At 34.9% G+C, this 11,836-nt stretch overlaps 1 protein-coding gene across 7 annotated transcripts in view; it reads left to right on the top strand.

Annotated features, from left to right (window-relative positions):
- Cnot6l (CCR4-NOT transcription complex subunit 6 like) overlaps positions 1–11,836 on the top strand; it is an 82,756-nt gene that overhangs the window by 31,311 nt on the left and 39,609 nt on the right. For all 7 annotated transcript variants that reach the window (XM_021210565.2, XM_029545155.1, XM_021210563.2 and 4 more), the window contains exons 2-4: positions 2,124–2,245; positions 5,000–5,186; positions 7,479–7,564. In XM_021210565.2, coding sequence (XP_021066224.1) covers positions 2,134–2,245; positions 5,000–5,186; positions 7,479–7,564 — 385 coding nt within the window. In that variant the 5' untranslated portion in view covers positions 2,124–2,133. The remainder of the gene's footprint in view (positions 1–2,123; positions 2,246–4,999; positions 5,187–7,478; positions 7,565–11,836) is intronic.

The raw sequence follows: 11,836 nt of genomic DNA, 5'->3' as shown, positions 1-11,836 counted from the left end.
AAAACTTGCCCTCCTTTAAGTAAGGGAAACTGACGTGAGAAATTTTGATGTGATTTATATAAACTAGCTTTGATTTCTTAGTACATGATGGAATACTACTTTTTTTTTTTTTTTTTTTTAATATGCAACAAGCTTAAGACCTCCTGGAAGTAACTCTTATATTTTGAATACCATTTCTTCACTTAGAAATAGATACAGATTTGGATACTTGGTTTAAGGGCACATGTGAGAAAGAACAAAGAAATATGAGCAAAGAATCAACTATAGGGCTGAGACTGCAGCCTAGTAGTAGAAATCTTAGATGGCATGTGCCAGGTCCCTAGATTAGATCTGTTACTGACAAAATAAAGCATTATGTCAGCTGTAACTGTATATGTAATATGTGAGAAGGACAACATGTAGACACTTAATTTGACACACATGACTTTGTCCTTTGCTGTTTGATCTGAACGATTTCAAGTGGATTTTATCTTCTGTTTGCTATCAAAGCAGCAGTTTTAGACCCCTGGAATAAAGTTATTTTTAGGGCCTTTTTTCATATCTAGCATATTTGAAGTGATTTTATGATTGGTTTAGTCACCATTGATTGTGCTGTGATTATGAAAAACAGTAGCATGATTTTTGTTTCAGTTGGCATGGCTCTGTAATTTATCTAGTTAAGTACTTTTGAGAGTAAAAGGGAGTGCCAGTAATTACCTCAGGACAACAGGTTTAAGTTAAGACTGACTGTGGCAAATCAAGTTATCCATTTACCTGATTAGGATGTGTTGATAGCATATAACAGAAGATAAAACTCAGCTTGCTGTGTGCAGGTACTGCATGTATGATTTATTGAGAAATTTGCCTTTTCTTTTATCTTTCTAGACTGCCTTATGAGGTCTGCTTTCCTTGTAGTTGGAAGGCTATGTGGAACAATCTGGACTATGTTCTGCTTTGTTTATGATCAGCGGGAATGAGGATCCTGTTTCATCCACAAACATAGAATGAATCTTGAGCATTGTCTAAACTAATGCCAGTGTCAAGGGGGAAAATCATGTGGGGTTAGTTGTAGGTATGAGATACTTGAGTATTACTCAGATGGGAGGTTAGAATTACACTATTCTCTGAGACTAGTTGAAGTTTCATTAAATGGAAACTAGTTGTAAGACCAGCTTTTCTAGGAAAGTAGTGCTGTTAAGCGAAGGGGAAGGAACTGGGGAGCAACACAATGTTCTCTGAAGAATCAACATGGTTGCTTATTTGCATTTCCCCTTAGACATCTGTTAATAAGTTTCTTCAGAAGCCTAGAATATTGTAGTGTTTTTCTTCCAGTGAGAATATAAAATGACTTAACTAGGGGCGTTGTTCAAGAGTACACCAAGACAGATACTGTGGGAACAAGGCATTTCTTAGATGAGTTTTTAATCCACTGATGGAGGGGCAGCAGTATAGTGGAGGATTTTAGTGAGTTCAGGACACCAACAACAGAGACTCTGGTGGGATCTCTGAAGAGAATCAGAGTCCGCTTATCAAAGGAGGGAGATTCATACACCTTCTGAGAATGGGGTTCAGCTGCAGCCAGGTTCTTTGATTCCCTGGCAGGAGACAGGGAAGGAAGAATGGAACAGGCTATGGTACCCCTTTGATGTAAAGTCATTTCTTAGGTGAGAGGTCCTGGAAATGGCAAGTCTGTTTGTTCTAGACTCACAGATGAAGTTCTAAAAGGGTGCCTGTGAGTATTTGTGAGATTCTTACAGCAAAAGGAGAGAAAAAGAAAACTTAGCATATTTTCTTTTCTTTTTTTATACTGCATTATTTTTAATTTAATTTTTATTTGCTCATATTCTCCACACACACAGATTCCCCTTTCCTTGAAAATGATGTATTTCCTCAAATAACTGTAATAATAGAAATAATTTTAAATAAAAAGCAGTATGTGTGTGTGTGTGTGTGTGTGTGTGTGTGTGTGTGTTGGGGGGGGGGAAGGGTTGTCAGAAGACAACTTTCCAGAGTTGGTACTCTTTCACGGTGGTTCCTGGCCTTGAACTGAGACCATTAGAATTATGCAACAGGCACTGTAACTGCCTGAGCCATCTTGCCAGCCCTGACTGTAATAATTAATGATCCTTCTCCCCCCCCCACAGACTAATAGGGATGCCAAAGGAAAAATATGATCCTCCAGATCCTCGCAGAATTTACACCATCATGTCCGCAGAGGAGGTAGCCAATGGGAAAAAATCTCACTGGGCAGAGTTAGAGATTTCAGGTGAGTGGAATCTGAAGCATTTTATCTGGAATATAATAGCTACAATTATAAAGAGTATTGCTGTATTTATAGGCTCTTTGTTGTGTTTTAACTGAAAGAACTAATTGGAAATACATGAGAATCTTAAGGCACTTCTTTTTAAATCTTTTAAAGTATTTTCCTTTCTTGTTGAGATTATCTTGAGCAAGGGTAGCCATTTACATTTAAAGATATTCAGAGTTTGGTTTCTGATTAAAATTAGGTTCTATAATACAATAAGTCTTATGTTGACATTTCCAGAGTAATTTTTGCAAATGAAAGTCTTTGCTATCCTTCTTTTATTATCTCAGTGCTGGCAAAGAAGGAAACCTAGATGACTCTTGTCTGTGTAACAGACACCAGCTAAGCTATGAATAGAGCATGTTCAGAATGAATATGATTTGAAAAATTTGGACCCCTGTCTGAAAATGAAAAAAAAAAAAGTCATAAAACTAAAACTGAAGACATTGCATAGAATAGCTAACTGATGTACTTCAGAGTTACCAAGATTGTTAAAAAGAGCCTTAAGTCAGAGGAATGTTAAGATATGCTAATTAAAGAGCCTGATTTGAATTCTAGAACAAAAAGATATAAAAACAGATAAATTCTGAATAAAGCCTGAAGTTTTTTTACTATTACTATATCAATGTTGGCTTCTTACTTTTAATAAATACACTATGGAACATAAGACTCTAATGTTAAGGAATTTAAGCAGAGTTCATATAAGAACCCCACATTATCTTGGCAACTAATAGTATTATAAAATTAAGTTTATTAGAAATAGAAGATCACTTTTTCTTTTATAAGTTGCCACAGAACAGATTATATGTAGAATGTGATCAGTACCCCGCCCCCATAGGCATTGCAGTACCAACAGCAAGACTTAACTTATACATACAACTGAAAGGAAACTAGGTACATGGCTCATCATTCCAATGGGAGCAGATCTCAGCCTGTTAGTTTTAAGATTTCTCAGCCTTGGCTTACAGTTTGGTTTGGCACCTATATACAATTCCTTGTGGTGTGGAGGGCTTTTGTGTATAGGATAGGATGTTTAGTAGCATACTTCGCTTTTACGTAGCAGATACCCTGTATACTTCTTTAGTTATAGTTTAGTTACACTTCTAAAATGCCAAAGTCCTTTGAGGAGAATAATTCCTCCCAACTGAAATTGGTGTGTTTAAGTTAATGGAAGTTTCTCTTTTACCCACAGCCTCATGAGTACTTTGTTTTTCTATTAAGATGCAAAATCCTAGTTGACACATTGTATTTGATTATATACAGCAGGAAAGAGTCTGGTAGAAAGAATCCTGGAAAGAGGATAGAAATAAACATTGAGTTTAGTTATATAAACAAGATAACATTGTTCCTTTGAAACTTTGTGTTCTTCAGTTTCCATTGCCATCTCTCATCTAATTTTTTTTTTTTATGAAAATTATACTTAATTAGTTACTTCTTGGGTTTTGGAGAGATGGCTCAGCTACTAAGAATACTGGTCTTCTAAAGGATGCAAGTTTGGTTCCTAGCACCCACATCAGGTAGCTCACAAGCACCTCTAACTTCAGCTCCAGAGACTCTTTAACAGTTCAGGCCTCTGAAAGCACCTGCATTCATGGGCACATACCAACTTAGATATAGACACTTAACTAAAGGTCAGATAAATCTTAAAACTATTGCTTTGCTTTTATGCAATTTCATAAAATTATCTTTCTGTAAATTATGCATTATAGTAAATAATTATAATCAGGCCTGGGATGTGTCTCAATTGGTAGAGTGCTTGGTCTAGTTTTCACAAAACTTTGGCTTGGGGTTAATTCCCAGCACCAAATAAACTGGGCATGGGGGTGCATGCCTGTAATCCTATCACTTGGTAGGTAGAGGAAGAAGAGCAGAATTTCAAGGACCATCCTCAACTATATAGCAAGTTTGGGGCCGTTCAGGGTTACATGAGATTCCATCATAAAACAAAAAAGTACTAGCAACTTAGAAGATAGGATAACATCCCATTTTATAAAACCTGAGGCTAAATGATTTGCCCAGACCTATATTGCTAATAAGTGGTAAAATTAGAACTCTGAAATAGGTTTTCTGAGTTGGTACATGCTTTGTACCTGCTGCTTACAGACCTTGATGTGAAAACTGTTTCCTTGAGAATATTGCATTTAATGTAAAATCTTAAATTACAGTTGTTAATCTCTAAAACATCAGAAATTTAGGGAAAATGTTTTCTTTTGGGACACTTTCCTGGTGGCTAATCCAAGGTTGGTTTTAAATAATAATAATTCATTTTTTTTATTTAAACTTTGTTGACCAATCCAGGCTCTAGATATAGATACATCTTCTATTTATAATTTTCATTGAGTGTGAGGAGTATTTTGTTATGACTTTAAAAAAGTAAAAGCTCAAGCCTATTTCACCAACAAAGCTCAATTCACCCTTCAATTTATTCTTTGGATCTGGCTCTGAGAGCGGTCCAGTAAGCCTCTGTCAATCAATCTTTCCCTCCCCCTTTCCCTCCCCCTCCCCCGTCCATGATAAGTGTGACTGTTCAAAGTGGGGTGAAATTAAAGGAGGCTAGATAATTTAGCGGTTGCATAGCTTTGCATACAAAGTTAAAAATGTCAAAGATAAGATGCTACCTCTGTATATTTGCCACCTTTTCTAGCACTTATCAGTTCTTGGGATTCAGATTTTGTCTTGAATCTAGAGTTCATGCTTTAGTATTTTGCCTTTTAGGTAGAGTGCGGAGCTTAAGTACATCACTCTGGTCATTGACACACTTGACAGCACTGCACCTAAATGACAATAACCTTGCTCGCATTCCACCTGATATTGCCAAGCTTCATAATCTGGTTTACCTGGATCTGTCATCCAATAAACTCAGAAGTTTACCAGCAGAGCTAGGAAACATGGTGTCTCTCAGGTGAGGAAACATTTCATTATAAAATTACAAATTTATCAAATAAAAAAGTTATGGGATGCTATTTTATGGTGGGATTTCTGTGTCTGTGAAGATCAAAGACAGAAATGGTGTTAAGCACACAGTGCATGAGTTGGCCTCCATTTAATATTTCTTTTCCTTTGAGTTGTAGCTTCCTGCTACAAATTTCTTTTAACAGACTTAAGATAGAGTGAGTTAAAAGTCTTAGTGTGGAGTCAAATCTGATAAAACTAATCAGAAATACTTAAGAAATATGATTTGCTTATAAATGAAACATTTAGGAACAAACTTCTGTTACAAAATGTATGTTTATATTTTTATATTACAACTCTGTTGAAGCCTAAAGACTTGATTAAAATGAATTTATTTATTTATTTATTTATTAATTATTATTTTCTTTATTTACATTTCAAATGCTATCCTGAATTGGCCATCCTTGGGAAGAGAGGCCCCTTGGTCTTGCAAACTTTATATGACCCAGCACAGGGAACGCCTGGGCCAAGTAGTGGGAGTGGGTGGGTAGGGGAGCAGGGGTGGGGGTGGGGTATAGGGAACTTTGGGGATAAAATTAATTTCTAATAAAGACATTTGTTCTCAAATCAGGGTCTTGCCTGTGGCGCCCTAGCTGGCCTCAGCTTGTAGCGGTCCTGCTCTTGCCTCCCAGGTTTGGGGACAGAAGGCATGTGCAACAACAGAGGCAGCATTCCTACAGGAGGAAACATTTTAGAATCATATTAACTGTTTCCAAAACAAGAATTGCTTTTTTTTTTTTTTTAAATCTTACCTATTGAGTAATAGGGTTTTTTAAAAGTTGCTTTTACATGGTTAAAATTAATAATGGTTATGTTACTTATTCGTTCTTTTACCACCTCCTAACTGGTTATATGAATTCTTTTTTGTCTTTTATTAATGAAGGTGTTATTTTTTTCATAAGGTGTTCAAAATTTCAGTTACAAATTTAGTTTTTTTTTTCTTTTCATTAGATATTTTCTTATTACATTTCACATGTTATCCCCTTCTCTGGTTTCCCCTCCAAATACCCCCTATCTCCTCCTCTCTCCCCCCTGCTCACCAACCCACCCACTCCTGCTTCCTGACCCTGGCATTCCCCTCTACTGGGGCATAGAGCCTTCACAGGACCAAGGCCTCTCCTTCCATTGATGACCGACTAGGCCATCCTTAGCTACATGTGCAGCTAGAGCCACGAGTCCCTCCATGGGTTTTCTTTGGTTGGTGATTAGTCCCAGGGATCTCTGGGGTTACTGGTTAGTTCATATTGTTGTTCTTCCTAGGGGGCTGCAAACCCCTTCAGCTAGATCTTCTTATCTCTTTCTTTTCTGTATTTGTCTTTGCTGATCTGTTTTTGCACTTTAGGATATATATTCTATGTTAATGATTGTTCTCCAGAGAACAGTTTATCTTTTAATGTTTTTCCTCTTTTTTAAAAAAATAACATGTGTTTGTTTATGTGTGTGGGTGTGCACAAGTCAACTATCTGATGTGGAAGTCAGAGGGCAACTTTGTGGGAGTTGATTCTCTCCTTTCATTGGGGGGTCTGGATGATCAGGCTTGGGTTGTTAGTTAGGCTTGGCATCAGATGTCTTTACCTACTAAGCCCTCTTGCCAGCCCACTTTTTATGTTTTCTATTTAATTATCATTAGCTTCTATGATATACTGTCTTGTTTTGAATTTCTTTTTTTATTTTTTTCTTGTATGTTGACAACTTAGTTATAGTAGATGATATGTAGGCAGTTGGCTGGTAATTGTAGTTAGTCCTCAAGTTTGTTTTAGAATTTACTTTCTTCATGCCAAGTGGTTATGGCACATGCTTTTAATATTGCCACTCAAGAGGCAGAGGCAGGAGGATCTCTGTGATTTCAAGACCAGCCTGATCTGCAGAGCAAGTTCCAGGATAACCAGAGAGCTACACAGAGAATCCCTGTTTTGAAAAAATAAAATGAATTCTATAAATTAAGCTTGCTTCAAGGTCTTACAGGTTTTGGGTACTAATAACTCATGTCACTCTGGTTTGTATTATGTGCAATTCGTACCTCTGAATTTAATCTGTGCTATAGAATGAGTGAGTCATAGAAATATTTAGTAATGATAATACTTTAATAATAGGGCATAGCATTTTGGGATTAGTGTGAAAAAGTGCCTTGAATATAAATGTCATTTATCATGTGTTAGAAGAAAGACAAAGAATGACAAATGCAGACATTAATAAAGCATGTTATATTACACTCAAATCTTTAAAATTTTTTTTTAAACAGGGAATTGCTTTTAAATGACAATTATTTACGGGTGTTGCCTTATGAACTTGGCCGGCTCTTCCAGCTACAAACTCTAGGTTTAACAGGTGAGTGACTTAAAAAAAATAAAAAAAGACAAAACTCCATATTGAGGTATTATGATCCCTTTAAAGATCATTTTTGTGAAGAGTACAGGTCAGTTTTAGTATGACTGAGAATGTGAGGAGGATTTGTTAAAGGTACCGGAAATGTAATAGTTGATAAATGCTGGGATTTCAAATATAAGTCACCACTTCCAGCTTCATTTTCTATTGTATATGGTATGCTAAATCTTACATAGTTAAAAAGTTATCTAGGCAGAGGTAGGATAATAGTGCCATTCTTGACTTAAAAGTTATGGAATGTTTATCAGTTTTATAATCTTAGATGCATGAATTTCTAACCAATTTATAATTATAATTGTCTTTAATAATGATAATTATTTTCATATAATTTATGTATACATTTATATAATTTATATAATAATTCTTTTCAATAGGAATAATTCTAATTGCAGAACAGCCATTTTCTACATTTCTGGTTTATTGATAGAGAGGCCATTAATGATATATTAGCAATTTAATATTGGACCTAAAAGACTTAAATTTTGAGCCAAGCAACATTCCTGAAATAACAAATGTTAATATTTACATGATTTTTCATGTTGCCTCCACATCCCCAAAGATGTCAGCTATACTACCAATGGAATGGGGTATTCTGATTATTTGTAAATTTAGTGCCCTTTATTTTATTACAGTCTATAAAACTAGGTATTAAACTAGTGGTTTTAGGGCTGAGCATTTTTGGTGAAGTGCTTGCCTAACATACAAGGATCTGGGTTTGATCCTCAATAACATCAAAAACAAAACAGAAAACCAAAGTAATTACTCTTTGGCTGGTCTTCATTGTAGTTGCATTTTTTTCCCCTACTAACACAAACTCATTTAGTTTTCTTCTTTGACCAAATGATCAAGATTGTCAGACTAAAGAAAAACAGCACTCAGTAATATGCTAATCACACAAGTAACAATTTGAATTAAATTAAAAAACATCTTCTCAGATATCTAATCTGTTGGTTGTTAGCTATTCTTCACCAACTATCACTAAGCCTTGTTCTTGCTTATGGAAACGTTTTTTCCTTATTAAACTTCAATTAGTTCTGTTCTAAGTTTAAATTAGTGGTTTTTTATTTTCCTCTTTTGAGTTTTTAGTATTTATACATGTGTAACAAGTTTTTTTTTTTTTTTTTTTTTTTTTAAGAGATTTATTTATTTATTATATGTAAGTACACTGTAGCTGTCTTCAGACACTCCAGAAGAGGGCGTCAGATCTTGTTACGGATGGTTATGAGCCACCATGTGGTTGCTGGGATTTGAACTCTGGACCTTCGGAAGAGCAGTCAGGTGCTCTTACCCACTGAGCCATCTCACCAGCCCCACAAGTTTTTTTTTAAGGGCATAATTCATTTATGGTTTTTGCACACTATACACATAGCCTGACAGTAACAGTATAGATTTCTTTCTTCTTTTTTTTTTTTTTTTTTTAGTGTAGCTCGGGTTAACATCTCAAGTGCTAGGATTATAGGTATGTGTCACCATTTCTAGCTGCATTTCTAAATTTTCAGTGTTAGTAGGAATGCTTAGCATGTGCTCAGTTTTCTCTGTTGTGAGGATCTGCTTCCTTTTCTTTCAGTTCCATTTTTTCAACTCATTATATGTAGAAGGGCAAGGAAATTCAGAAGAGAGAGCTAGAACCTTTCCTGTCTTTTAACATGTCTTTTTTTCTTAAATTGATGGAATGAAATGTCCTTAACAAATGACAGCTTTATATACACAGGAGCATAAAATTTAAAATGATTTCTAAGTCATTTTTTAGATACACTGAAGTATTTTACATGTAATGAGAGAAAGAAAAGTGGGTGAGGTACAGTATGCGTGAGCAGCCCTCTGATTGATGATGTTTGTCAGCTGTGAAGAGAGAGCTGGCACAAACCTTTAATTCCAGCACCCAGAGGCAGAGGGAGGGACATCTCTGTGAGTTCAAGTTGAGTTTATGCTACTAAAGTGCTCCTTTTTTGTTTAGCTTGTTTTCATGCAAAGTGCCTGAAATAGTACAATTGAGTAATTGCTAGGCTTGTCTAAGGCTGACCATGTCTCAAGTAAGTAGCAAATACTGTAGCAAGCTACATAAAGCTAGTTATGTTTTCCTCGGGAAACAGTTACATGGTAGTTATACTGCAGTTGCCTTGACCTATTTAGTTGCCTACATAAACAGTTACAGGAACTTTCTAGTAGAAACAATTAGATAAAGGTCTATACAAGGGCAGTGTACTAAGAAAGCATAGGACTTGGCTCCCAAAAACACCTTTTAAGGATTTCTTTAATTTTTGAGACTAAAGTTGAACTTGTTCTGTTCACTATTCTTACTTAAGGGTCTGGTGTTTTATGCACTTAATCTCCCAGTACTTGGAAGGCAGAGGCAGGCTGATCTATCTCAGTGAGTTCCAAGCCAGTCTGGTACCGTGACATAGTAAGTTGTAGACCAGTCAGGACTATATAGTGAGATTGTGTTTCAGAAAAAAGTATCAACAACAGTAATAAATGAAACAACAGCAAAGGAAAAACAAAAACCATTGGGCAAATTCTGTATTTTTCATATAAATTGTAATATGATTGAGTGAATTTGTTCTTTGAAAGTTTGGTAAAATAGGTAAAACTATCATTACTTGTGTGTAATCTTTTGGAAAATACTTTCTCGATATAGTAATAAAATAATTATTGCAAATTTAAAAAAAAGTTTTAATTATGTGTATTTGCGTGTGCCCATGTGTGAGTTTTTGCTTGTGAATGCAAAGCCCATGGAGGCCAGAGGAGGTACTGAAGCCTTTCCATCTAGAGTCGAGTGGATGTCGAGTGACCCATGTAGGGTACTAGGAACTGAACATGGGTCCTCTGGAAGAGCAGTATATGCTCTTAACAGCCGAGCCATCTCTCCAGCATCATGACTGGGAATTTCTAGTAGTTAATGATTCAGTTTTATTAGGCTGTTCTAGCATTACAAAGTGGAACCAAACTGAACTTGAGCTTTAATTTTCCTACCTTGTCTATTGCAGTTGGTCAGTTACCAGGGCACTACAATATCCAGCTTTTTTTTTTTTTTTTTTTTAATTTTACTTGTGTATTTAATAAAAGGAGAAAAAAAAGGTGCATTTGGTAAAAGTGACTGTAATCTTGATATATTTTGAGTCTATTTGTACCTGTATTACCTATCATTTTAAGCAGTTTTTAAGTTTTTCTTCTCTTATGTTGTATCATTCACATTTTGACTTTATTAGTTTTTCCTTTTCTTGCACGTTGTATCTACAATTGGGAATATTTTTCTTTCCCTTTTCTTTTGAGATATAGTGTCTGCTGATACTAGCAAGCTTGCTTTAAATACCTTGACTCAAGTGATACTTTTGCCTAGATAGTAATTTCTTATTGGATGAATAGTTTGCAAATCTTATTTTGTAGGTTGCCTCTTTTGTACTGATTCTTTTCATGAAGATGTAGTTCTGTTTTATTTTTATTTGTGATTTTGATGTCATATACATAAGTCTTGTGTATTGTTACGCCAAAGCAATTACCCTATATTTTCTTATACTATCATAGTTTCATATAGTAATTGTTTTGAATTGCTTTTCTGATTGGTGAAAGATAGAGATTATAGTCTCACTCTGAGTCAGTTTTGCTGCTTTCTGTCAGCTTATTATGCATGGGTTATATGTGTTCAGGAGTTTTTTCATGCAGATTTTACAGTTTGTTGGCTTTTTTTTTTTTTTTTTTGCATGTAGTAGTTCATAATAATTCCTAATGATCCATTGATGCTTCTGTGGTATTGGTAATAATACTACCTTTTTCATATCTTTTCATTTACTGAGATCTTCTATTTCTTTAGTACACATAAAATTTATTCTGTTTATATTTTTAAAGTGTTTTGTAAATCTTATTTTAAATCTCATCTTTATTCTTTCAACTTACTAAGTTTGAGCTCATTTTTTTTTCTGGTTCATCAATAGGTTGCTTATGTAAAATGTTTTTACTTTTTTGATATAAGTACTTAGTACTTCTTTTTCTGTATCACATAAATTTTGATGATGTTATATTTCCATTTTATTTCAAGGAATGTGAAAATTTCACATAAGTTATTGAAACTAGAAGGCCTTGGGGTCATGTTATTTAATCTTTATATATTCATAATTTTTATAGTTCTTTAAAAATTCATGTGGTGAGAAAAAATACATAATTTTGTATTTTTCAACTTTGTTGAGAAATGTTTTGTGGTGTAATATGTTATTGGCT

Source organism: Mus pahari, chromosome 13, assembly GCF_900095145.1.
Source record: "Mus pahari chromosome 13, PAHARI_EIJ_v1.1, whole genome shotgun sequence".
Lineage (NCBI taxonomy): Eukaryota > Metazoa > Chordata > Mammalia > Rodentia > Muridae > Mus > Mus pahari.
The sequence above is the reverse complement of the archived record's forward strand: the minus strand, read 5'-3'. Positions and strand labels throughout refer to the sequence as shown.